This window comes from Cicer arietinum, chromosome 4 (assembly GCF_000331145.2).
Source record: "Cicer arietinum cultivar CDC Frontier isolate Library 1 chromosome 4, Cicar.CDCFrontier_v2.0, whole genome shotgun sequence".
NCBI classification, from domain to species: domain Eukaryota; kingdom Viridiplantae; phylum Streptophyta; class Magnoliopsida; order Fabales; family Fabaceae; genus Cicer; species Cicer arietinum.
In genome coordinates, this window is record NC_021163.2 from 8355477 (window position 1) to 8379799 (window position 24323).

Genomic DNA, 24323 nt, shown 5'->3' on the forward strand with positions numbered 1-24323 from the left:
AGTTGACTATGTTTGAAGGAATTTGTAGTAGTTCTTCTATTTTGTATGATTATGTACACGATAATTCCTCACAAGGAAAGATATGTTGAGGCGTGAACAAATATAATTATGCACCTTGGGAACACGACAACACAAAGGGTTAAGTCGACGCTTTGGGGTTTAAAAAGGATACTACAAGACAATATGAGTGATATATGCAGTGTTTGAGAAACTATTTCCAGTATGAGTAAGCAAGAACATTTTAGGTATTTTGTTTTTATAAAAAAAAAAAATGAGGGGCGTGAGTAGCAAAAATGAGAGTGTCGATAGCAAAATTGTTTCATTATTTCGAATAGAACTAAACTTTGATTTCTTAAACAAGGTTTTTGATTCAAACCTTTTGAAAGAAAAAATGTGGTTGAGATAAAACCTCACCAAGGTGGTTAGTGAGGTTCTTCAATGAAGATTCTAGTAGATACTTCGCAGCAACGTTAAAAAAACATGTACATATGCCCTTTTTGCAATGCAGTTCTCTCTTTACCATATATATCAAGTTGGATGGTCTTTATGCATGTTTGCAAGTATAAATAAACTAGATGACCAATTAAATCACATCTCTTAGTTAAATCGAATTGAAAGAAATAACTTACCACAATACTAATTTTCAAGGGGCTCAACCTTTTCTACTCCACAAAAGAACTTCAAAAGTAAACATCTGAAAAAACATAATTTTCATACTGTCCAGATATGTATTTGCGGACAAACTTTTGCTTATTAAAAAAAAAGCGGCACCATCTTTTGTTACTCAAACCATGTGAATGAAGTTGGGGCAGGGATTAGGCATTAAGTTAGCAGTGGCATCCAATCAATCATTATATGATTTTTAATCTAGTTATGTACAGAACTGTTATTATAAACACGACCAGGGGGTAATGGAACCCTTGTCTCATTTCTTTGACTTCTTTTTACCCCATTTGAAGTTGATGTTAAACATTTTGTTGACTCTCCAACATGAAACCTACCACTACTAGTTGCTTCTCCAGCAGTGAATGTTGTTGAAGGACATAAATAGCCCTGAGAATCTTTCATAGAGGGGTAGTGGTTCCTTTTACCATGCTGATACTTATTCAATCTTGCCTCTGATTCCTTATGAAGAAACTCTTCTCTCCGAGTTTCTTGAAGGGCTCTGAGGGAAGATAACTTCTCCTGGAACTCTGTGTTTATCTCAATCATTGTCTGTCCACAACAATACACATTAAGTTTGAAATGGTCATATAATCATGTCATGAACCAACTAATCTAAAAGCTTAAGTTGGAAGTAACAAAGATCAAACTCTAAATCACTTGGTCAATAAAGGTTCTGATATTGTGTCATGAACCAACTAATCAAAAAGCTTAAGTTGTTTGTTGAAGGAACATGAATGTTTTCATATCTAATACTATAAATTTTATAAAGATTATTCTCTGTACTGAGAAAAGGCTTATCACTTCGCTTCTCTTTAAATACTGACCTCATTATGCCTAGCCAATTCTGCATCCTCTTTATCACTTCGCTCCCTAACTAATTTTATGATTTCGTCAACAAACCTCCGCTCAAGACCCTCGTAAGTTGGTGTTGGCGGGCTTTCTTCATAACCAATTTCCATGTCTTCCTCACGAGCCTCATCCATTTCTCCGTTGGTTTGGTTCTGCTGATCGACTTTGGCGTCGGTTGGTTCATCTGGAATGTAGGATTGTATCCCATTATTCCCTTGAGCTGCATCATAGAATTTGTAATGTAAAATGTAAAGCATCTATTCCCAATCATTTAACCATAAATTTCTATAACTACACCAAATTGAAACATACAAATAAAAATTGAAAGATGAATCAGACACACCTAGCCCATCAATGAAACTGGGAAATTATAGTGTGGGAAATACCAAATACAACTAGACGGTGAAGAATATCCTGTCAATGTCATTACCCAAAGCAATTATAGTGCAACATTTCTAACAATATAATGCCACAACATGCTGAGCTAAGATAAAACGCTAAAGGTATTTCTAAGTAAGAATTGAAAAGCATTTTTAAATCATGAATATTACTCAATTGCTAGTGCATAGCAATGTCCAAACCCAAAGTTATGCATTCATTACATGACTCTGTGACGTCGCTTTCGAGCCAAAAAGCTGGTAGAATACAATAATTGTTCATAATCATGATGCAGTACAATCAAAAGACATATCCCAACTTCCATATATCTTAGTGATGAGGTGTTACCATTTAAAGCAACTTCCAGTGTTTCTGTACAACTTAAATGAATTTTGATCTAAAACTCATTTTCTGGCAAAAAACACACACTGCATATCATAGAGCATTCCTTCACCATAGAATATCTGGTAAATACATATCAAAGGACAAGGTGATAACTACATAACGTTTTTGCAAGCATTGCATAACATCGATCATTTACATTCCATTCTTCAAGAGTCAATTATATCCAAAATTTATTATTATACAGCAGCTACACATCAACAGTTCTTTCAAGCATCAACTAGTGAAGTTAAACAATGATCAAATAAATTAAAATCCACGCCCACATGCCTGAAAGACTAGATACACTGCACTAGTTAATCATAACATGCTTAAAATAACACAGAGGTCATACTTGCCTTCATTATATGCAATAGTCGGCAAGCCATATACATGTGATCCATATCTATCTCTCTTCAAATGCATCTCTGTATTTGAAGTCTTGTTCTCAACAGAAAACAAGCCTGGCTGGCCTATGAGATAATTTCTTACAGAATTATTCTGCATTCTGCTACAAATGTGCTGCATGCGAGAGCAACTTATGGATCAACTGGAGGTGCTTTTCGAATCATACCCTATGCTCTAATAAGCATGCTCATTCAAGTCCAGAAACATAACCCACTGAAAACACAGCAGTCAAGAGCAAGAAAGGGAAAAAGAAGCTAAGTTTGGACTCTTAATAATGTAATTGATGCCAAAAAGGGTCAAGCATCAAATGTTGTCTTTAACCAAAATTCTAGATAAAGTTACAAATATAGTCTTCAGATACAAACACTTTTGATCTAAAAGATGCAAATCTGATAACCATGAAAAATACAATACAATGAGGACAGCTAAAATGTTCATCTACAACAGGCCAACTGAATTTCCCAATCCCTAGAGATGTGATTATGAGCTAAAATTGCATCAATTACTTGTAATTATTCCCTAAGCTCAATCAGAATGAATCACAAATAAAAGTATATTGGTATATAAAATTCGAATAACCGAAAATATAAATAAAAAAGATAATAAAACAAGAAATTGAAGCTTGCCTGGGCGGTGGTAGCGTAGTTGGAATGTTCGAGATAATAGAACAAACACAAAAGAAAACGTTTTCGCGAAAGATTTGAAAGAGGAACAAACAACAAAAACGCTAGGTTTCAAGTTTTAGTGGGATTTATTAGCTGATAAGCAAAAATCTTTATAATAGTAATAGTAACGGTTAAAACTTAAATCCAATTTTAGTTGCTTTATATTGTCTTATTTACCGTTTTAGCCCTCTATTTTTTAAATCTGCAATTCTAGTTATTGTTACATCTTCTTGACAATGTCTATTTTATCATTTCTGAGGGATATATTGGTTAGATATTCAAATCACATTCTATTTTAAGATCGAGCAATATATCTCATATATAATTGATTACCATTAAATTTATTTTCTTCAGCATTGATCAGTTCATCAATTATGCTCACAAGATCACATATCTACATATGCCAACATGAATACTGATTTCTGAATACATTACGATTTGTAATTATAGTTCAAAGTTATATATATATTCATCCTTCATATATATGCTACAACATTATAGGAAAGTTAAATGATTTTATCAAAAATAAAAGAAATTATTGATTTTATCAAATAATCAACAACATTATATAAACTGCATGAAAGGTAGGTGACTCCATCCGGGGATAGGGATGTTTGCGGGAATCAGTTTTGAGGAAAAAAACATTCGATCTAAGGATTAAAATAATTGCAGGTTAATTCGATTTGGATGAAGGTTTCAAAAAATCAAATTCAATCCAATCTCTTTTGATCAAATTACATGCCTTATTATTATTATTATTATTATTATTATTATTATTATTATTATTATTATTATTATATTAGATTTTAAACTTTTTAATAATATAAGTATATTAGTCTTATTTAATTTTAATACATTTAAATGTATTATTATAAAATAGAATTGAAGTAAAATGTCATAAAAATTTATTCATTAAAATGTCACGTTAAATCTCAAAATAAAACTTATATTCATTGATATATTAATTAATTAGTCTATTTAAAGATATGTATAATTACTTATTTAAAGATCTTAAGATAAAATAGTCTTTTAAATAGACTAATAAACCATATTAAACTTCCATTAAGGTCACATTCAAACTTAAAAAATAAATTTATGATAAATCACTAATTTGACTTAGACCTTAAATTTTTAACTGGCCATACTTTATGCTTTATAAAACTTAATTCAACCAAATAAATTCCCACTCATAATTTGATGTAAATAAAATATAAAATAGTAATAATATTAGAGTAACAATAATTAATTATATTTAAAACGTATAAGTATTAAATTAATAAGTAAAATAAATATTATAATGATATTTAATTTTATACCGTTTTTAATTTTTTAAAATTGGTTTACGATCTTTATTTAGATGGGATTGAATTTGATCACCCTTAACGGAATATCTTATATTTTTTAGTATTGTTTTCAACTTTTTAGCCACGTACCTAGCTATGCAAATTAACCTCAACCTTTCATTTTGCGTGTATATAATAATGTTTGTCTTGTTTGTGATGAAGGACTTTACAAGTATGCACTAACTTTTTATTACTTGAATTTGTTAGTCACTCAAGCAGTGTGCCACACTATCAAAAGCCCCATTTTTTCACGTGAGATAAGATTGCTGTTTTATTTAAAAAAACAATTTGGCAAAAGGAGATGCACCCATGGTTCAAGAACAAGACTACGTTGGATGATAGCTACATAATAAGAAAGAGAGACAAATTAAAGCAAAATTACCAGTTCAACAAGAATAAACATATATACCTAATTAGATTCTTTTCACTCACAATTAGATAAAGTGTCTAGCTAGATGGAAGATAACATAATTTTACGAGTTTAATTCAATTTTTAAACAAAAGAAAATGAAAGAAATCTAAGTAAAAGTCTTTCTAAAAGTCCTTCAAATTGTGAGATTTAGAGAGGAGGAGAGATAGAAAGAGTGAGAGCTATATTGTAAAGTGGTGATTACCAAAAAAAAAAAATGCTAACTTGTGTTTCTTATTAACAGAATTCTAAAAGTTTTTTTTAAATAATATTGTTTAATTTTTTGGTTAAATTGCACTTTTAGTCTTTTATGTTTGATTCAATTTTTGGATAGGTCTTTTATATTTATTTTTTCAACTAGTTCTTTTAAGTGATACCTTATTTGCAACGTTAGTCTTTATGTTGTTCGTTTACAAAAATATTATTTTAAGTTAGTTCCATTAAGAAAATGTCATGTGATTGTTAGGATGATGACGTGTATTTAAAATGCTAATTGAAAAATTATAAAAGTAAATAATTTTCAGATTGATCTTTTAAGTTTTGAAAATTACACTATGGTCTTCTACGTGTAAAGCAGTTTTCGCTTCTCAATTTTCATCTTTTACCTCTTCATCATCTCATCATCTTATTTTCACTATTTTCCAAAAATCTTAATAAATATTTAGCTTAATTGCAGTTTTGGTCCCCCTATTTTAGCTGATTCGCAAAAGTAGTCCCCCATTTTGTTTCTCCCCAGTTTTGGTCTCTCAAACAGAATTTTGGTCCAAAACTTGATGAAATTTCATTTTTTTTTGCATTTATTTAAGTCATATCATGCCTCAAAATCTCATTTGCAATAATTGTACCTGAAATCTATGATTATAAATGGTGTAGTACAACTTTAAAAAATGAAGTTTCATTAAGTTTTTGACCAAAATTATGTTTGGGGACTAGATCTGAGGATAAACAAAATGGGGGGACTACTTTCGCGATTTAACTAAAATAGGGGGACCAAAACTGCAATTAAGCCTAAATATTTAGGAATTTCTTATTTTGATATTTATCTAATTTACATAATAGATGTTTTGAGTTTTTCTATGAGAATTATAAAATTTGGGGTTTAAGTTTTTTAAAGATGGAGTAGAAGAGAAAAATGGTGAAAAGGAAAATGATGAAAAGGTAAAACATGAAAATTAAGCCTAAGCATAAATTGATTTAAACTTATAGCACCATAGTGTATTTTTTCAAAACATAAAAGGATTAATATGAGAATCATTTACTTTTATAATTTATCAGAATCACCACTTTTATCACACGTCGACATTTGAAAAGTCACATGACAATTTTTAACGGAAAAAGTACTTTTTACAACCGTATAATAACATAAACATAAACATCACATAAACGCTAACGTTACAAACATACGTGTCACTTAAAGAACCTAATTGAAGAAAAAAAAACATAAAAAAGTATCCAAAAATTAGATCAACTTAATTTATAAAAAAAATTAAAAAAGTTAAATACATAAATTACAACATAAATATTTTATATTTAATACCTTAAATTGTACCTTAATTAAATAGGTTACCGTTTGAAAAAGAAATGGTAACCTTAGTTTAGTGAAAGGGCGAGTGGAATATGATCAGTGTGATTTTGATTCAACCGTCGAAATTTATTAATTATTCGAGTGCATAGTTCTCATATCATATGACAGAGATGGGAATCCAGCCACAAGAATATACCATCTTGAATTGGGAAAATGACAAAAGAAAAATTAAGCGATGATACTTTTGTCCCATCATGATTTGAAAGGCCAAAAGTATATACCTATATTGGTAAATGATTTGGAGATTCTCTAATATTCAGTAAATCTAAGTCATGTATGGTGATTGATGACATGAATGGTTAATAATATGTCCAATGTACCTTTTTGTAGATAAGTGGATGATGATGTAGTGTTTTATTTAGGTAAAAGGACCAAACACAGAAAGCTTTTGGTCACATTATTTCTCTTTTTGGTGTTATATATACACCCTTAATTCTTCTTTCCATGTTCATTGGTGCATTATGGAATTAAATGCTTATGGTTGCCTTTCTATTCAAAGAAAATCATGAGTTCCACATCTAATAAGTTGAGCCAGGGTAGGAGGCTTCTTGCAAACAAATCAATGAATGAGGCCAATGCTAAAGGAGAAGTCTTGAAGGTTAATGGTAAGAGTATATAAGAAAAAAGTTGTCTAGTTATAAAAATAATAAATTGAGAAACAAATATTGAGTTATTTGTTTTATTGCATAAAAATTATAAAACAAGATACAATATTTTTGTACCTTCATCTATTTACTATAAAAAAAAAAAACTAAAAAAAATTTAATTAAATTTAATGTCTTTAACCTCTAAACAGTCATAATTATTTTACATATCTTTAAAGTTTAACCTCTAGATGTATCCTAGACACGTAATAATTAAAGAAAAAAAGTTTTTTTTTTCTTTCAAATACTTGTTTGATTTAGTAAACACATGTAATTGTTGGGTTGTGAGGGATATTAGGTCATCGCATTAGATTAAGAGCAAACATACAAATAGATTAAACTTTACATATATACTTAAAATATTAGATATCTTAGTCTTTTTACTTTTCCATATATGATAAAAAATATCCACTTTTTAAATTGATCTAGCCACCTTGAGAGATTAATTTGTGCTTGAAAGAAATATCTTGATTTTTCAAATAAATAAAAATAATTTTATAAAAACATACACTTCGTTTAGTGTCAAATAAGAATTTGATATTATAATTTCAAAAGACATGATTAAAATCTCAGTCGTAAAATAATTAATAATAATAATTTTTCATTCTACATTTAAAAAAAAAAAATAGCAAACATTACAAAAGTAGTAATAATTTTGCAGGAAACACAATTTATGTGAAAAACTATGCACTTTCATTTGAAGAAGATAGCAGAGTTATTTCTGAAATCAAGAGTGATGATGAGAAGTTACAGTTAGTTATAAACAGAATCATAAAGCACTGTTTTGAACTATTGGAGATGAAAACACGTTCTGCAAATGTAGATTTCTTCAAAAAAATTGGTTCTGCCACAACAGGTGAACATAATATATGGTGGATTGGAGGCTTTCGTCCTTCACAACTTCTTCAGGTGATGCATCTTTCACTTAAAAGAACCTTCATAGTTATATTTCAAAATACACGTTGGAATCGACCAATTTGAATAATGTTTCCTATACATACATGCAGGTAATTCTGCCTAAACTTGAAGATGTGTGCAGCAAACAACAAATTAGTGATATTTTGAATCTTGGACAATCATGTGAACAAGCAGAACATGCTCTTGCACAAGGCATGGAAAGACTCCATCAAATCATTGATAAACGGTTTGAACAAAACTATGTAACTCAACAACTAAGCTTCTTCAAGCAGGTATTCTTCTACCTCTCTTAATTATGAAATATTTTTAACATGCCAATTTTGTTTTCATAATTAATAATTAATTTGTTGTAACAATTAATAGGCTGATTTTCTTCGCCAAGAATTCTTGCATCAATTTTGTCATCTCCTTACAATTTGTCAGCATGCTCAATTCATTGTTGCTCTCAAGGAACATCTGCATAACCCTCGGAGCTCACTTTGAGGATTTATATCAAGTGATATTAAATAAATATTTTCTATGTACACTCTATTCTTAGAAAATGTCCAATTCATATAAATTTTTATCAAGTTTATGTGAAAGTCAAATAATTTAGTGAGACTTGTAGAAGAAAGTGTATTGAGAACAATATGTTCAGGAGTATGTAGCTTACTGCTTATTTGTAATTTATGAGGTTTAATTAATGTAATCATCGTGTTATTTAGTTAATCTAAATAAAGATATGATATTTTTAGTAATATAAAGAATAATTTATTAGATTATGTAAAATAATATAATTATATATTTTATAAAATTAATTATTGATATTTTATTTTAAATTTAATATAAAATTTTATTTTTTATTTATATTTTATTATCTTTTAATTTTTATATATGGATTATTTTATCAAAGTAACTGAATAAATCATTCTTCTTATTATATTTTGTTGATTTTTTATCTAATTTATATTTATGACAAATTTTTTAACTAGAGGCAAGAAATATAAGATAGTGTTTAAGATTAATTTATTGTATCGTATTTATTCATCAAACACTAAATTAAGACATGATAAAATAGTTTATAGACCCGTTTGTTTAAGATTTAAAAAAACTGATTTTTATAGTATCTTTTTTATAAAAAATTTAACAAAGAATTTTAAAAATAAAGTTTCAAATAAAGTTAGTTTAAATAGTTTATCTTAAAATATGATTTTAATCATTTCATCTATTTTCTATAAATTTTTGGATAATAAAATTTTAAAAAATAATTAAAATTAAAAGTTATTTTCAGAAGTTTTTCATAAAAATTATTTTTTAAATAAAATATAATTTTTATCATATTAAAATTTCTAATAATAAATATATAAATTACTAAATGTCAAATTAAATTTTTTACCTGATAATAAATAAATCTAAAAATTTATACTATTTTAAGTAAATTTTTATATAAATATTTTTAAAAATCAAAATTACTTTTTTAAAACGGTTAACTCGTTAAAAATATCATATATCATCATAGCAAGAAAGAGGTGGTGGGTGTATAATGCCTTTCTTTAAATCCAATTCAACCAATGTATTTCATGTGGGATACATGCAACAAGTGGCCGAACTTGAATTAAAATATTAGAAAAAATATATTTTTAAATTTTAATAGATAAATAAAAAAGTATAATATTGTATTATATAAATTTAAGTTGTAAATTTATAAATATATATTGACGATAAATTTTTTAAAGCTTATTAGAGAGATAATAGATCAAATTTTGATTGACATTTTCAATAATTACAAATTAATTTTTAAAAATTTAATTTTTTTCAAACAATAAAATTTTTAGAGTTTGATTGTTATGTTTTGTCGGTGTAAATTTTTTTACAATATTAACACATCTCAAATATTCATATGTGTAACTTTAAAAATAATTATGATAAAAATTAAATTGTTTTATTAATCTGACAATTATAATTAATTGACAGTGTAAAATATATCTACATCGTCGATGCATACAAATTAAATTTAAATTTTTACACTATTAATACAACTTTCTTAACTATAAGGACATAAATAATATATATAATTATTAAAATACATTTAAATACAACACATTGTTTAAGATACTAATATCGACATAATGTTGATAAAAGATGATGATTTCGTTTGAGTATTAAGCGATCTATTTTAACATTACGTGAAGCTATATCTCAAATTATTAAGGTCGGATTTATTAATTTAGTTCAACTTGAACTCAAACCCATAAAAAATATTAAATTAATTTAATTAGCTTTGATCAAATTATTGCGATTATATGATAATTTAGTTTAATTTTTATATCTCTAGATAAAATTCACAATTCAAAAAATACAAAGTTGAAATTCAAGTTGAACATTTTATTTATTTTATAATTATAATCGTTGTTTTTGAATTGTTTTTATAAAGTATTCCCTCTGATTTTTTTTTATAATAGACATTTGAATTATAATTTGATTAACGAAAATTAATATATTTAATTTATAAAATAGTTTAAATAGATCAATTTTAATCAACTAAATTATAACTTAAATATCTCTAATAAAAAAAAGACTAAAATAGAAATATTTTAAAAAAAATTATTGGGACTTTAGTATGGTTTGTAGCAAAAAGCTTAGCCATTGTTTGTCCCAAAAGATAATTAGAAAATATTAATGAAATAAATTAAAAACAAACACCAAAGAATGAGTTGTAGCATTGAAAAATACATATTATGCAAGGATATTGTAGCAACATAGTGGTGTGTCATTTTGCATTTGGGATCTTACGGCATACAAATCGCAATTTAACATATAACAATATTATATTTACGAAATATTCACCCTTAATCAAATTATTTTTTGTCTCCACTTAGATTTTTAAGAAAGAAAAAAACTCAAATAATCTAAAATTTAATTAAAATATAAATAAAATAAATTTGGATAACGAATATTCCAACTATAATTCAAACTCAAGTATTCTCAATAGATTCAACTTTTAGTGAACTTTAACCACTTGATTCATAAAACAAATCATTTGTTTAAGATGTTGAGTCTATTACCAATAACACAGTGTTGGTATACATCAAGTACTAATTGCAATGATCCATTGTTGAATCTGGTTTGTCTTAGTTAGAGAGACTTTGAAGCTAGGCTGGCATTGTCTCAAAAGAAAGGGTAATAATTTAATTTCCAACTTTGAAGTACTAAACAACAACTCAAGTGTCCACCCTTGGATTTTCAGAATCTTGTTGCTACTATTTGTAACTGTACACCAAGAATCTTAAATATCATATTCCAATTTCCCAAACCCATCACTGGTCTGTACCTTCACATTTTCACCCTCACAAACTTTCAACTGTCTTTTGAAAACACTGCAAAACCCTCTCTTACAACTTTACTCAATCACTCATACCCATTGGTTAAAAAGGTATGAACTTTTGGTTCATACAATCCCAAAAATCAATCTTTTCCTTTCCACCCCAATAATACACTACTGTCATTGCCATTGGTCTACATAATGCTTTTGTGGGTCTCTGTCTGAATTGAAAGTTTCCATTTTGAGCCAAGATGAGATGGTCTCCATGGCCACCTATCTATTCTTCCAAGAAATTTGTAGCAGTTGTCATTGTCCATAGTCTTCAAGGGTTGGGTTTGGTGAAATGTGAGGAGGTAAGGTCCTTTGTGGTGGAAATCAAGTGGAAAGGTCAGAAAGGTGTGGCCTTGAGCTCATTGTCATTAAGGCGTTCCATGAAGAGAAATTTCAGCAGAGAAGTTGGTCATAATGATGCAGGGGTAGTTGAATGGAATCAAGAGTTTAGAAATGTGTGCACCTTTAATGCCTACAAGGAGAACATGTTTTATCCATGGGAAGTTATGTTCACAGTCTCCAATGTAAGTGTCTTACTAAATTTATTTTAGTACTATCCATAATGTTTTTCTAATCTTCTGGTATCAACTTTAGTTGTTTTAATTATAATAATATTAGTCAGCAATGTGACAGTGACACGAAAGCATAGATAATAATTTATGAAATGAAAATGAAAATAATTGAATATAACTAGACATAGACAATTAGACGAGTTGGTGAATGTCACATTTTTATTTTACTTTTTCCCTTAAAATCAATATCTAGAACATGTTGTGGTCTATGGGTGTATCCACTTGTATGTTTGACTAGGATTTTACAGCATTATGACTAAGATTCTATTCATGATGGAATTCAATTATTTTAGTGAATAATAACTGAGGTTCAATTTCTCTTTTTTGTTTTACTTCAGTTTGAATTTTTTTACTTCCTTTTTCACTGTATTAGGTATGTAAGCAAGGGAACAAAACAAGGGTTGGAGTTACATCAATAAACTTAGCTGAATATGTGCCTCTAGCTGTGGACAACAAAGAAATTGAAATTATAGTTCCTTTGAATGTCCTTGGCACAAATGATACTAATTTCTCACTTTGTGTAAGTTGAATTCCTCTTAATTCCTATTTCTTATGTCATTTAATTTAAAAACCTTTGAGAATGTTTACAGTAATTTAATTTAATGGACTCTGATAATTGTCCCCAAAGCACAATCATATGGGTTGGGACACTGAATAAGTATTAAAAAGGATGTCCAAAGTTTGATCGGTGCTGCTAACAAATTCTCCATCCTTTTAACAAATTAACCACTAATAGTCTAACTCCCTCCAAAGTTTGCCTCAAACTTCATTTGTGTTTCATTTCAGTTATCTCTTAGCTTACTAAAACTAGAGGTCATTCAAGAATATTTGGATACAGTTCAAAGATCAACTCTGTGTGTTCCTTCATCACCCTTTTCTGTAGAACCTCTCCCAATAAACAAAGAGGAATATTCTACACTTAAATCAGGTCTTAGAAGAGTAAAACTCTTTGCTGGTTATGTATCAACTGCAAGAGCAAAGAAGGCAAGTTCCAAAGATGAAGGAAATGACAGTAGAAGTTCCAACAGAAGTGAAGATTCTGAATACAGGTATGTATCTGACACAGATTCACTAGAAATTGATGCTGCAATGAAATCACATGAGAAGGGGGAAGAAGATTGTTGTGTGAGACATTCTTTTAGTTATGAGACATTGGCCAGTGGAAACTATGTGAGAGGATCACAACCTTATACAGGTTCAATTTTTAATGGTAAAGATGAATGTTTGGTGTACTATAGCAGCCAAAAGTCCAATTCTATGGATGTACATGTTGAGAAGTATAGTACATGTGATCAGATGGAGCATCACATTTCGAAATACCGAACCTTTCGTGGAGGAAGCCAAAGCTGAAGTTTAGATCTTCCAAGGTGAAAGGGGAACTACTTCTAAAAAAACATAATGGAGAAGAGGGTGGAGATGACATCGATTTTGATCGTCGGCTGCTGAGCTCTTCTGATGAATACACTTTTCGAAAGGTATATATTAGCTTTCTGTCTTTCCATGGTTACTTCTTATATTCTAAAACAACTTTTGAAGATTATTTTAAGTGAGTGTACGTTTCTTGCAGTGGCATATAATGCAAGAAGGAATCACCAATAGTAAACCATATGTTTCCGAATTTGAGGAGAATAGTTTTACTATAGGCAATTGGGAGCACAAGGAAGTTATCAGCAGAGACGGAGAGATGAAGCTGCATACTGAAATATTTTTCGCTTCAATTGATCAAAGGAGTGAATGTGCTGCAGGGGAGAGTGCATGTGCAGTCCTGGTTGCTCTTATTGCTGATTGGTTGATAGCGCACCGAGTCGAGATACCAATCAAGTGTGAATTTGATAGCATGATTAGAGACGGATCATCAGAATGGAGAGTTCTTTGTGTGAACAAGGATTATATAAATCGGTTTCCTGATAAACACTTTGATCTTGATACGGTTCTGCAAGCCAAAATCCGTCCGCTATCTATAGTCCCTGAAAAGTCCTTCGTTGGATTTTTCATTCCGGAGGACCTTGAGGATAATGGAAAATTTGAATTCCTTCATGGAGCAATGTCTTTTGATAACATATGGGAAGAAGTAAGCCATTGTGCATTAGAATTGGACACTCTTAGTGAGCCATTAGTGTACATAGTAAGTTGGAATGACCATTTTTTTGTCCTAAAAGTTGAGCAAGATGCTTACTACATCATTGACACTTTGGGGGAGAGACTGCATGAAGGATGCAATCAAGCTTATATATTGAAGTTTGATACAAACACAAAAATCGAGAAACTGCGCCATGAAAATCGAAGGTTGGAGCCGAAACCTCTAGGTGCTGATAATGTAGTGGATGGAGATTTCATAGTCACTTCAAATGAAGGCAATGATAGAAGGGAGAAGATTTTATGTAGAGGCAAGGAGTCATGCAAAGAGTACCTTAAGAGTTTCTTGGCTGCAATTCCTGTGAGAGAGTTGCAGAGTGATGTGAAAAAAGGCTTGAAAGGATCCATGCCATTTCATCAAAGATTACAAATTGAATTCCATTACACTCACCATCCTTCAAGTAACCTTTGATATAAAAAAGACCAACAGCTAATTTCTCAACAATGGCAGTGGTGTGTGGTGTTGGCAATTTCTTAGCGCAATTTTAGAGAGTTATTGTGAATAGTAACTAATGTTCTTCCCTTTTGAGTTTTTTTTTTTTCTTTTCAAAAGTTAGTATTAGAAACCCATTTTAATTGCTTGACCTGAACTGAAGATTCAGTTTTTGAATGTTCTTGGCCTGGTCTTCTAATAAATAATGTTCTTGATTGTCTTAAGGACATTTGGATCTTAACAGTAATTGTCTAACATATCACATTTCATTTCATGTGCAAGTGAATCCCCTTCCATTTTCACTTTTATTTTGTATAATAGGAGTTTATGCGAAAAAATACCAGATGCTATAAAACTTTATTAACATTTACCCCTATGTAATAGTAGTAGTATTTTTATGTTAGCATAGACATTGAAAGGAGTTCAGTGTAATTGTGTTAACAATGCAATTCAAAATAGAAACATAGACAAAAAAAGAAGAAAAAAAAGGTTGAAGACTAATTACGTTTTTTATGTAAACCTTATTATAAGTAAATAAACTATATATAAAACAATGAAAACACTAAACTGTCCTTAATAGGCAGCATAATTAATAAATAAAGTATATATGCTAAACCACCCTTGAGGCAAATAACTAGAGAGGCGACAAGAGGGGTAACAAACAAGTCCCAAAATAGATTCATATATTGTGATAGTGATAATGACATCATGAATACAGTAACGTTTCAAAAAAAATATTATGAACTCAATTAGTAAGGATTAATCCTGATTTTGGCCCCCCCGCACTATAGGGAAAATCTGGTTTAGTCCATGTAAAAAAAAAAAGGTTAAATTTTACTCATATAATATCATATTCTTCACTTTTTGGCCTCGTTTAACTTTGACCATCTAACTGATCATATAATTTTTATTCTAGTTGGCATGCCACTTCAGCAAATTTAGGTATAGTACCTACACTTTATATCAAAGACATGTCTAGTGGCTGATGTGTTTGGTGTTCAATTCCAACATGTCATCAATACATTTAATCACTTTCGCTTTCTTAAATTATTATTGGTGCCTAAGCGTCGTTGTGTCATGATCAGTGTCATGTTTGTACTTCATAGATTATTATACACATAAAAGAAAAATGAAAAGCAGCCACGATCACACTAAACTAACACCTCATAACAGATAATGTGGTTTGTGTGCCATACAGATATTATCACAGCTTCATTGTTAACATACATAGAGTAAATAATATAGGCCTGGTACAACTAATCGCTAGCCATATCCTGAAAGGAAAAAAAATGTGGCAAATGAATGTTTTGTTACTTGTTAGGATTCTTCATAAGGGGAAATAAAGAGGAACCTTGGGATGTGTAAGACAAATAAGGATTGATACTGCTAAGAATATAGGATTACTGAAAATAATCACTTCCCACTCGAACACATATGAGAGAGCAGTTTGATAACACCACACATTGGCGCGTCATTCTGCACGAAAAAATTTACAAGTTCAAATTAGCTACTCAATCACCCTTAACTGCATATTTTACTTCAATTTGACATGAATTATCAGAAATATATAGTTTGTTAATATAGGAAGATGTATCTACGAATTAATTTAGTTTAATATGACGACGACATTCTTCAGTATTGCAGACACAAGTCAATACTAATAGGAATGCTCTTGCACAAATAGGAAGGAACAGGGAATTCAAGGATATGTGATATCATCCATCTAATTCATTACCACTAAAACGACATCAAAAGCTTCTCGGTAGCAGCTCAGTGAGTTCTCAACGTTGTGGTTCCTGCAACAATAATTTTATGAGCTTCAGCTTGAGCAGCTGCATCAATTATCAGTTTTATATACTTATTATCCCAGCAATTAGGGTGTAGCAAATTCTTTACTTACAAAAATCCCACAGAAATTCGAGTATCGTAGTTCAAACCATCAGACATTCCCAAGTCTCCAGTGTGATCACCAAGAAGGAGAACATTGGTTCTCTTCTTGAGCGAGGCATTGTCATCAGTTGGACCATCGATATCACCAAATTGTTCGTGAAGAGGCGCAGCCATATCAAGAGCATGCTCATTTTTATTTAAGCTGTGAATCAATTTCCCTGTGAATCAATTTATATTTAAGCTGTGACTCACTCACCAGAGCTTGAACAGAAACAAATAAATATTGTAATATAAATGTGCTTTTCTATATTAACAGTGAAACCTAAAAGAAAGTGTGTAATGTGACTAACGCCTCATCCTCTGAGAGATGTATTTGGATATGAACACTGAGATGAAAGTTAGCAACGTAGAATCACCTTTAAAAGATACAAGTCGGCCATCATCATTAAACACCATCCTGTTGGATACTATCTTCACATTTTTGAAGGATCTGTGAAGCTTCTGTCGTAGAACCTGTTATAATTTGAAAAGGCAATACATAGAAAATTGAGAGGCACAATCAATAACAGACAAGAAATTGAAGTGAAATGCTTAGTAACCTTGCCATCATAAAACAAAAATGACTTTTCAGACCTCTTCGATGATATCAGCAAGCCCTGCAGAGAATATTAATACAGGAATGTCTCTTTCCTGAAAATAACAAAACCGAAAAGGGATCGAATGTCAGCTATTGCATCTTCACATACATATATTCCATTACATAAATTCACTCGATTCAAAATCAACATATCAAGATGTAAGAACTTATATTTGCCAAAGAAAGATGGAAAATACACCTCCAAAAATTCAAAAAGCTCAGAAACGCCTTCTCTAAAAGCTATGTTAGCATTAGCAACTGATTGTCTTATCGATTCATATGTAAGTCCTCCTTCAATAAGAAGACCGTGCGTTTTCCCCCACCTAATACACCAAATTATAAGTCTCAGCAGCAAGCATTAATTAATCTCAATACTGAATATCAGTATTCATCTTAGAGCCAAGTCCGGCATTGAGAAACTGAGTGACATACCACTCTTCCATGAGTTTCCTTTTCTCTTCAAATCCAAGAGTAGGAGAAAATTCTAATGGATGGTAATGTTCATATAACTGCTGCCTTTTGGCATCATATTCTGGATTATCCTGCTGCAAAAGGCCATGACTGCCTATAAATGAATCTATTAGATATATAATAGTACTACATACATAACCAATTTCCAAAAAATTTACATATAAGGGGCCCCATTTACTTCAGATGTTTCCCACTTCCATTTTCATTGATAAAATAAACATTAGAGGAGACATTATGAAAGTTTTGAAAATGCATTATAGAAATAGATTCTGAAAAAAAAATGTCAAAACATTGCTTTCAATGTTATAGGAAATGCATTTTACCTTCTCTCTGTCACTATTAAAAAATTCATAAATAAATATTATTTCAGTCACCGACGTATAAGTTAAAAAATTTCAATGTGTTTAGAAAGTAAATTGGACTTAAGGGAGCAAAAAAAAAGGGGAAATGTAATGTTGAGGTAACATACTTTGGCCACGAGTTCCATTAACCCAAAACTTCGTTAATGTGGCATCAAAATCAGCTATGACCTACAACATGAAAAAAGAATCGTTTTTTTCAATTTCCCAATTTTGTGTTATTCGAGTAGAATCTAGAAAGAATTAAACCTGAAGCTTTTGAGGACCGGCCAAACGAATTGCAGAAATTTTGTTGTGGAGTAAAACAGGATGAGCCACCGAGGATTCTGAACCGAATTTAAAATCCTCCATTTCCAAAAGTTTGGCACAACAAAATGTAGAAAATGATAGCCTTAAAAGAAAAACAGAAAAATAAAAAACAGAGAGACATGCAATAGCAATATTATTATAAGTGAAAGAGAAGAGAGATGAACCTTGATGATGTTGAAGTGTAACGGAAAAAGTGACGTGGAAGATAGTTTGTGCTGACGATGGTTTGGAGTTGGAGGCGATAACTCATTGATTGTATGCGATAGAGGGATTTGCTTTCATAGTTTGAGTTACCTGTGATTTCGAATGTTGTTATCACAAATATGGTAAAACAAAACAATAATTAATTTAACAATTAAATGTATGGATGTTACTTCTCCTATAATCGCACGTCTTTATAATTCATTCCTTTCTACTCATCTCACTAACTGGTTGTTCCATTCTTTACTGTGTTTTAAAAATGGGTTCAGATCAGTTGGACCGGTCTCATAGGACCTAATAGACCGAACATGTTCTCAGAGAGAAGATTCATAAACATTTTTTAACTTATTTATTTGTTTAAAATTTACACGGATTCCACGAAATTGAGAGTTTCATATAAAATTAATGATATCCATGTAGATTTTAACGTATAAAATATGTGTTTAAAAATATATTAGTAGCATAATTCTCCTCTGAGAACATTATAAACTTGTGTGACTCGACCGAATACTGTAAAAGTCGACTAGAAGATTTTAGTAAATGAACCATTTTTATGTTTAAATATATTTTAATTAAATCAGTCTCGATTGATGCTTAAACTTATTCTTAAGAGACATTGCTCCCATATCTAATGAAAGACTCCAATATAGAAGAAGAACTCCATTTTCTATAAATTAAATACACTTAATTTCTTTATATATCTCACTCAACTAAATCACCCACTAACTTGAGTATTTGCAAATAATTCACTCTATCAAATGCGTCGAATCATCTTATTAATCGTCCTTCTTTTACTCTAGCCATCGTACGAAGCTCAAATGGTGATCTAGATTTAAAAACTGTTGTGTGAGATTGAAAATCTAATCAAGTGGTTTCTTTACATAAAGTAATAAATGAAAAGAGAAATGAACAAAAGACGAATGAAATAAGATGAAAAATGCGTCACAATCAAGAATATTTGATAAGTCAATGAGAAATCACCACTATGGTAAGAAAATCATCGATAAGATTCAATACTTTTAATCTAAGAACTCAAAAAGGAGACTTAGCTCACTCAATATTCTCGTTAGAGAGAAATTATATTTCATTTAAAAGTTTTCCAAAATAAGACTAGTGTATTTAAAGAATAATTTACCATATTCCTAAAATAGATCAAAAGCTAAATCTTTAGCATTTAACTAAAATAAACTAAAATTATTACAACTCAAATTAAACATAAATAAAACAAAAAATTATTCTAAAATATTGATTTGAAATTTTCCTTATTTTTCTCATAATTAGCTCCATTTATGTCCTTATCACGTGATATCACCTTTTAAATCATATAAAGTTATTGATGGTTTGAATTTATATAAAAATTTAGTCTAAAACTACAAGAGCACACAAAAAGTTAGGTGAGAAAAAATCTGATAAGTATAATTATTCCTTCCAAAAAAATCAAATTTTCAACTACTAATATGGGATTTCTAATTTGTAAATGAATGTTGTTGTTAAGCAAATGAATAAATTAAAATCCTAATAACTCAAGTGATTGAACTTAAATAATTAGTAAATTTTAATAAAAGACAAATTATTTAGAATAACCCTAATTTAAATTTTTTCTAAAATAAGTTTTGGTCAAATTTTAATTCTCTCCGTCGAATTTCAAAATTCATTTTCTCGAGGATCGAAGAGTTAAAGATCAAAGTTAAAAATTCAAGTATCACTTACAAATCGAGGCTTTTTCAAGTCAATATTACAAGATTTTTAATGCCCTAAAACAACAACAAAAAAATAGAAATTTTGCATAAAAAGAAATAATTTGTAAGTTAAAAAAAATGAAACACAAGTTTCAATACATTTTTAATTAATTTTTTTCCTTCATTTTTTAGTTTTTTTAACAAAAACCTTTATGACATTTCTTAATATTTTTTATTTGTTTTTTAATAATAAGTAGAATAGACTCGAATTCGACTGAATTTATAATAAGTATTCTTAAAAACAAAAAATTATTTAAATATGTGACTTCGTTGTCTACATAACCTTAAATACAAGACTCATTAGAAAAACCATTAATCACCTATATAAAGGAGTTCCCTCAATCCCATATGAGATATCTCTAATTTTAAATTTTACTGCTACAATACGATGCTAAGGAGTGATTTTAATATTAAAGTGTCTTTTGTGCATATCGTTGTTGATGAAGCGAAACAACACCACCTACACACTGCACATATCTCTCTTGATAAAACGACACCACTTACACCCACCACCATTAATCGGTTGATTTATTGACAAAAGTCAAGATTCAAAAATTACTAAAAGGTATTTTTATTTTAAAAAAAACAATACTTTTGTTTTTGTTGATGTAATTTACGAGTTTTAATTATTCTTTTTATGATTATAGGTTTTATTTATTGAATATAAAAGTGTTGAAATTTTAAATTATGATATTTAGTCTAAATTTCGGAAATTTCATGGATTCATTAAATTATTATTTACTTGGAAATATTAAGAATATTCATGCCTTATAATTGAAATCGTGACGTACACAAATAAACTCAATTATCGCTAGATTGGATCGCCTCGAATTTGACCAAATACCACAAGTTTGCTTGCTCAAATATTTTTCTTACTCAGTTATATTTATTTATATTTCGTTTTTAATATAACTCATATTTTTCATTGAAAATTGAAGACGAAAAAGAACAAATTGAGCTGTTTATTCATCTCGCTGGACACGTGGCAGACGTTCATTGGCGATACGTTTTTTTCTAAAACTTGTTATAGACGCTGGCAAGTTTTATAGCCGTTAGAACTCTCTCTCCTATCATCACTCTTCACTCTCTCTCTTTCTTCGACAAATCCAAAGAAAAACATCACACTCACTGCTTTCAAATTCTTTAACCTAATTTCACAAACTCAATTTTCTTTTTCATTCCGCAGATAATTCCCAAGTAAAATGAAAGGAGTGAAAGGAAAATTACTGAAGAAGCTCAAATCAATCAAACAGATCGGGTATCTAAAACAAGATCGAGTTTTTCAGGTAAAAGCCATTGAAGGGTATGCAGATTTTCTCCCAAATATTTCATCTTTTAACATACCCAACCCATTTGTTTCCCGAGAAAATGAATCCAAGAAAACTGTCCAGAATTGCGAAGAGAAATTGCAGGAAGAACCAGAAATCATTGATGTGTCAGAGCTAATGAGAGATCTTGAAGAAGAACAAATGGATTTGGATGTTGATTACAATGAAAACAAAGAGAACATTAACCACAAAGGTGTTTTGGTATTGCAGAGTGGTGACAGAGAAGAAACAGAGTTGAAACAGAGTGAAATTTTGAAAGAAAAAAAGTTACCACTTTCATCAAGACCTAATTCTGATAGAAAAAGGAAAACCCTTGTGTCTGAAATCGATAATTTGTCGTTCCGGAAACCGGATTTGAATTCAGGTAGCTTATTCGATCCGAATCTACTCGCTGCATTCCAGGAAGCTGTGCAGGAACATTCTAGATTGACAGAGGAACAGAGAAGACTCAGAGTTGAAGCAGAGTTAAAACAGAAAGAAAAACAAAATGAAGATGAATTAGTATTTCAATTAGACCCTTTGATGTTGTTTGAAGAGAAATGTCCACCAGGTGGTGATGGCACTGTGATTTTCTACACAACATCGCTTCGAGGAATCCGAAAGACTTTCGAAGACTGCAATAAAGTTCGTTTCCTATTGCAAAGTTTCAAGGTTTTGTATCTTGAGAGGGACATATCAATGCACAAGGAGTTTAGGGATGAATTGTGGAACATTTTGGGTGAGCAAATTGTGCCTCCAAGGCTTTTTGTTAAGGGGAGATATATAGGTGCAGCTGAAGAAGTTTTGAGTTTGCATGAACAAGGAAAGTTGAAGAAAATCTTTGAAGGGGTTCCAATGGATTGGTCTAATGGTCCTTGTGATGGTTGTGGGGGAATAAGGTTTGTGATGTGTTTCAAGTGTAATGGTAGTCATAAGGTTATTGCTGAAAATGAAGAGATGAATCCGTGTTTACTGTGTAATGAGAATGGATTGATTGTGTGTCCCTATTGTGGTTAGATTTGAGAATTTTGTTCATACTTATTTTGTTGAATTTATAGTGGTAGGTTTTATATATACTTTTGTGTTATGTTTACTCTAGCATAGTTTGCAAGTAATTGAACTTGTGGTGATTTCATTCTTTCAATTTTTTTATAAGTGCTAAGTACTTCATTGGCTGTTTGTACTATTTCTTTGATGAAATCTAAAGTTGTTTTAATGTCAGATTCTGTGTGATCTTTCAATGTCTTTATTTTCATGCCTTGAAATAAATGGATTCTACTAGTTGAAAGGTATGAATATTCTTAAGAGGTTTCAATCTTATCATTGCTGCAAAGTGTGTTCTCCCATTAATTTATTCATTGAACTGAAACATGACAGAAATTTAATATCTAATTTTTAAGTCCATGTCCTCTCTTAATCTTTTCCAAATTCCAAAATAGAGTGAAGTGAAATTTGTTCCCCACCTCTATTCTCAATAAGTTGATTTAGACAAAAAAAAATTCATGAACTTCCTTTTCCTTCCCTTCTATTCTCCATTTTTCTCAACTAAACTAAGGACTTAAATTTATTGCAGTTACACTAAATGCAGTCAATCACATATGAACCGTTTAATCGAGATTAAAAGATTTATATTTTAATATAAATTTTGATTCTTTTGCATTGAAGTTTAAATCATCTGATATTGATTGAAAAATCTAAATATGATCGACTATATGTAGTCACAAGATTGTGATGAAACATGCGCATACCATATTAAAAGATTAGCAAAAAATTTATAGCTTCTACCCAATCCATCCCTGGTTTATTACATTTTTTATGTGTTTTCTTGCACTTCCATGGTTTTATTATTTTTTGCAGTTTAGTCAGAAGAAACAAATTCATAATAATTCGTTTTCAACAAATTAAAGACATCAATTCATCAAAAGCAGCAGTCACACGTTAAACTTCTGCGTTAAAGATTATGTTATTTGTTATAAACAAAAAATGGTTTATCTATTAGGAGAAATGAAAATTGAATAATATCAAAGTTACATTATCTTAATAGTATAAAATAATTTAGTAATTAGTGTAACTAATTAACCCATTTAACTAACTAGCAAATCAACTAAAATATCTAATATATTGAGAAAAAGAGAGAGATATAGCTTTATAATAGTTTTTTAATATCGTATCAGAATCTACTCGATCAGATCACCTACCATTTATATATACGTATCAAACTCAATAGTATTAGCCGTAAAAAGGTGAATTAGAAAAATTCAAGTTTAAGTTACACCCGATACAAAATCTTAATAATACACATAAAAGAGACATATGGATATATTTTTGGTTTTTGTCTAATATACACAAGCAAATTAAGTTTTGCATTGAACATAAATTTGTTTTCACCATTAAAATAATAAATTATATTATTGAATTAAATTAGATACAATAAGACTTATTAATTAAATAGTGAAAAATAAATTTATATATAGTTCAAGACTATATTGTGTATGCTAGACTTAATCTGTTTTTTTTTCACATTTATTTTACTCTTAATTATTTATGTGACTATTTAGTTTCATTTTCTGTCTGTATTCTGTAACGTAAAAATAATCAATAAATCTTAATAATACCCTCCCATCTTAAATATACGGTTACATCTCTTGATGGTTTAACTTCCATGTCCACA

General features: G+C 29.8%; 4 protein-coding genes and 1 pseudogene across 8 annotated transcripts; 3 read left to right on the top strand and 2 right to left on the bottom strand.

The window, feature by feature from the left end:
* Positions 1–792: 792 nt before the first annotated feature.
* Positions 793–3486, bottom strand: LOC101514891 (uncharacterized). Of its 3 annotated transcripts, none has more exons than XM_027333273.2 (4): positions 3309–3486; positions 2634–2796; positions 1491–1735; positions 793–1215 (listed from the first exon to the last, which is right to left on the bottom strand). In XM_027333273.2, exons 2-4 carry the CDS (start codon positions 2779–2781, stop codon positions 868–870), a joined length of 741 nt encoding a protein of 246 aa, XP_027189074.1. In that variant the 5' UTR covers positions 2782–2796; positions 3309–3486; the 3' UTR covers positions 793–867. The 3 variants fall into 3 exon arrangements, with proteins under 3 accessions (XP_027189074.1, XP_012570033.1, XP_073223048.1); XM_012714579.3 differs by having other exon boundaries at positions 2634–2895; positions 3309–3485; XM_073366947.1 differs by lacking the exon at positions 3309–3486 and having other exon boundaries at positions 2634–3234.
* A 3630-nt stretch (positions 3487–7116) lies between these two features.
* On the top strand, positions 7117–8954 carry LOC101488293 (TGACG-sequence-specific DNA-binding protein TGA-1A-like). The gene is made up of 4 exons (XM_004496041.4): positions 7117–7289; positions 7990–8237; positions 8336–8518; positions 8610–8954. The coding sequence occupies exons 1-4, from the start codon at positions 7190–7192 to the stop codon at positions 8727–8729; spliced, it is 651 nt and encodes a 216-aa protein (XP_004496098.1). The 5' UTR covers positions 7117–7189; the 3' UTR covers positions 8730–8954.
* A 2398-nt stretch (positions 8955–11352) lies between these two features.
* LOC101494055 (uncharacterized) lies at positions 11353–15013 on the top strand (annotated as a pseudogene).
* Positions 15014–15891: 878 nt separating this feature from the next.
* On the bottom strand, positions 15892–18914 carry LOC101488855 (uncharacterized). Of its 3 annotated transcripts, XR_012162881.1 has the most exons (12): positions 18780–18914; positions 18570–18699; positions 18346–18487; positions 18207–18267; positions 17699–17831; positions 17466–17589; positions 17263–17319; positions 17046–17142; positions 16640–16847; positions 16475–16535; positions 16091–16215; positions 15892–16013 (listed from the first exon to the last, which is right to left on the bottom strand). XR_012162881.1 is itself a non-coding variant. In XM_004496044.4 (11 exons), exons 2-11 carry the CDS (start codon positions 18653–18655, stop codon positions 16153–16155), a joined length of 1032 nt encoding a protein of 343 aa, XP_004496101.1. In that variant the 5' UTR covers positions 18656–18699; positions 18780–18914; the 3' UTR covers positions 15892–16152. The 3 variants fall into 3 exon arrangements, 2 of the variants coding, with proteins under 2 accessions (XP_004496101.1, XP_004496100.1); XM_004496044.4 differs by having other exon boundaries at positions 15892–16215; XM_004496043.4 differs by lacking the exon at positions 18780–18914 and having other exon boundaries at positions 15892–16215; positions 18570–18768.
* Positions 18915–21410: 2496 nt separating this feature from the next.
* LOC101489510 (uncharacterized) lies at positions 21411–22873 on the top strand. The gene has a single exon (XM_004496045.4). It carries the CDS (start codon positions 21548–21550, stop codon positions 22667–22669), a length of 1122 nt encoding a protein of 373 aa, XP_004496102.1. The 5' UTR covers positions 21411–21547; the 3' UTR covers positions 22670–22873.
* The last annotated feature ends 1450 nt before the right edge of the window (positions 22874–24323 follow it).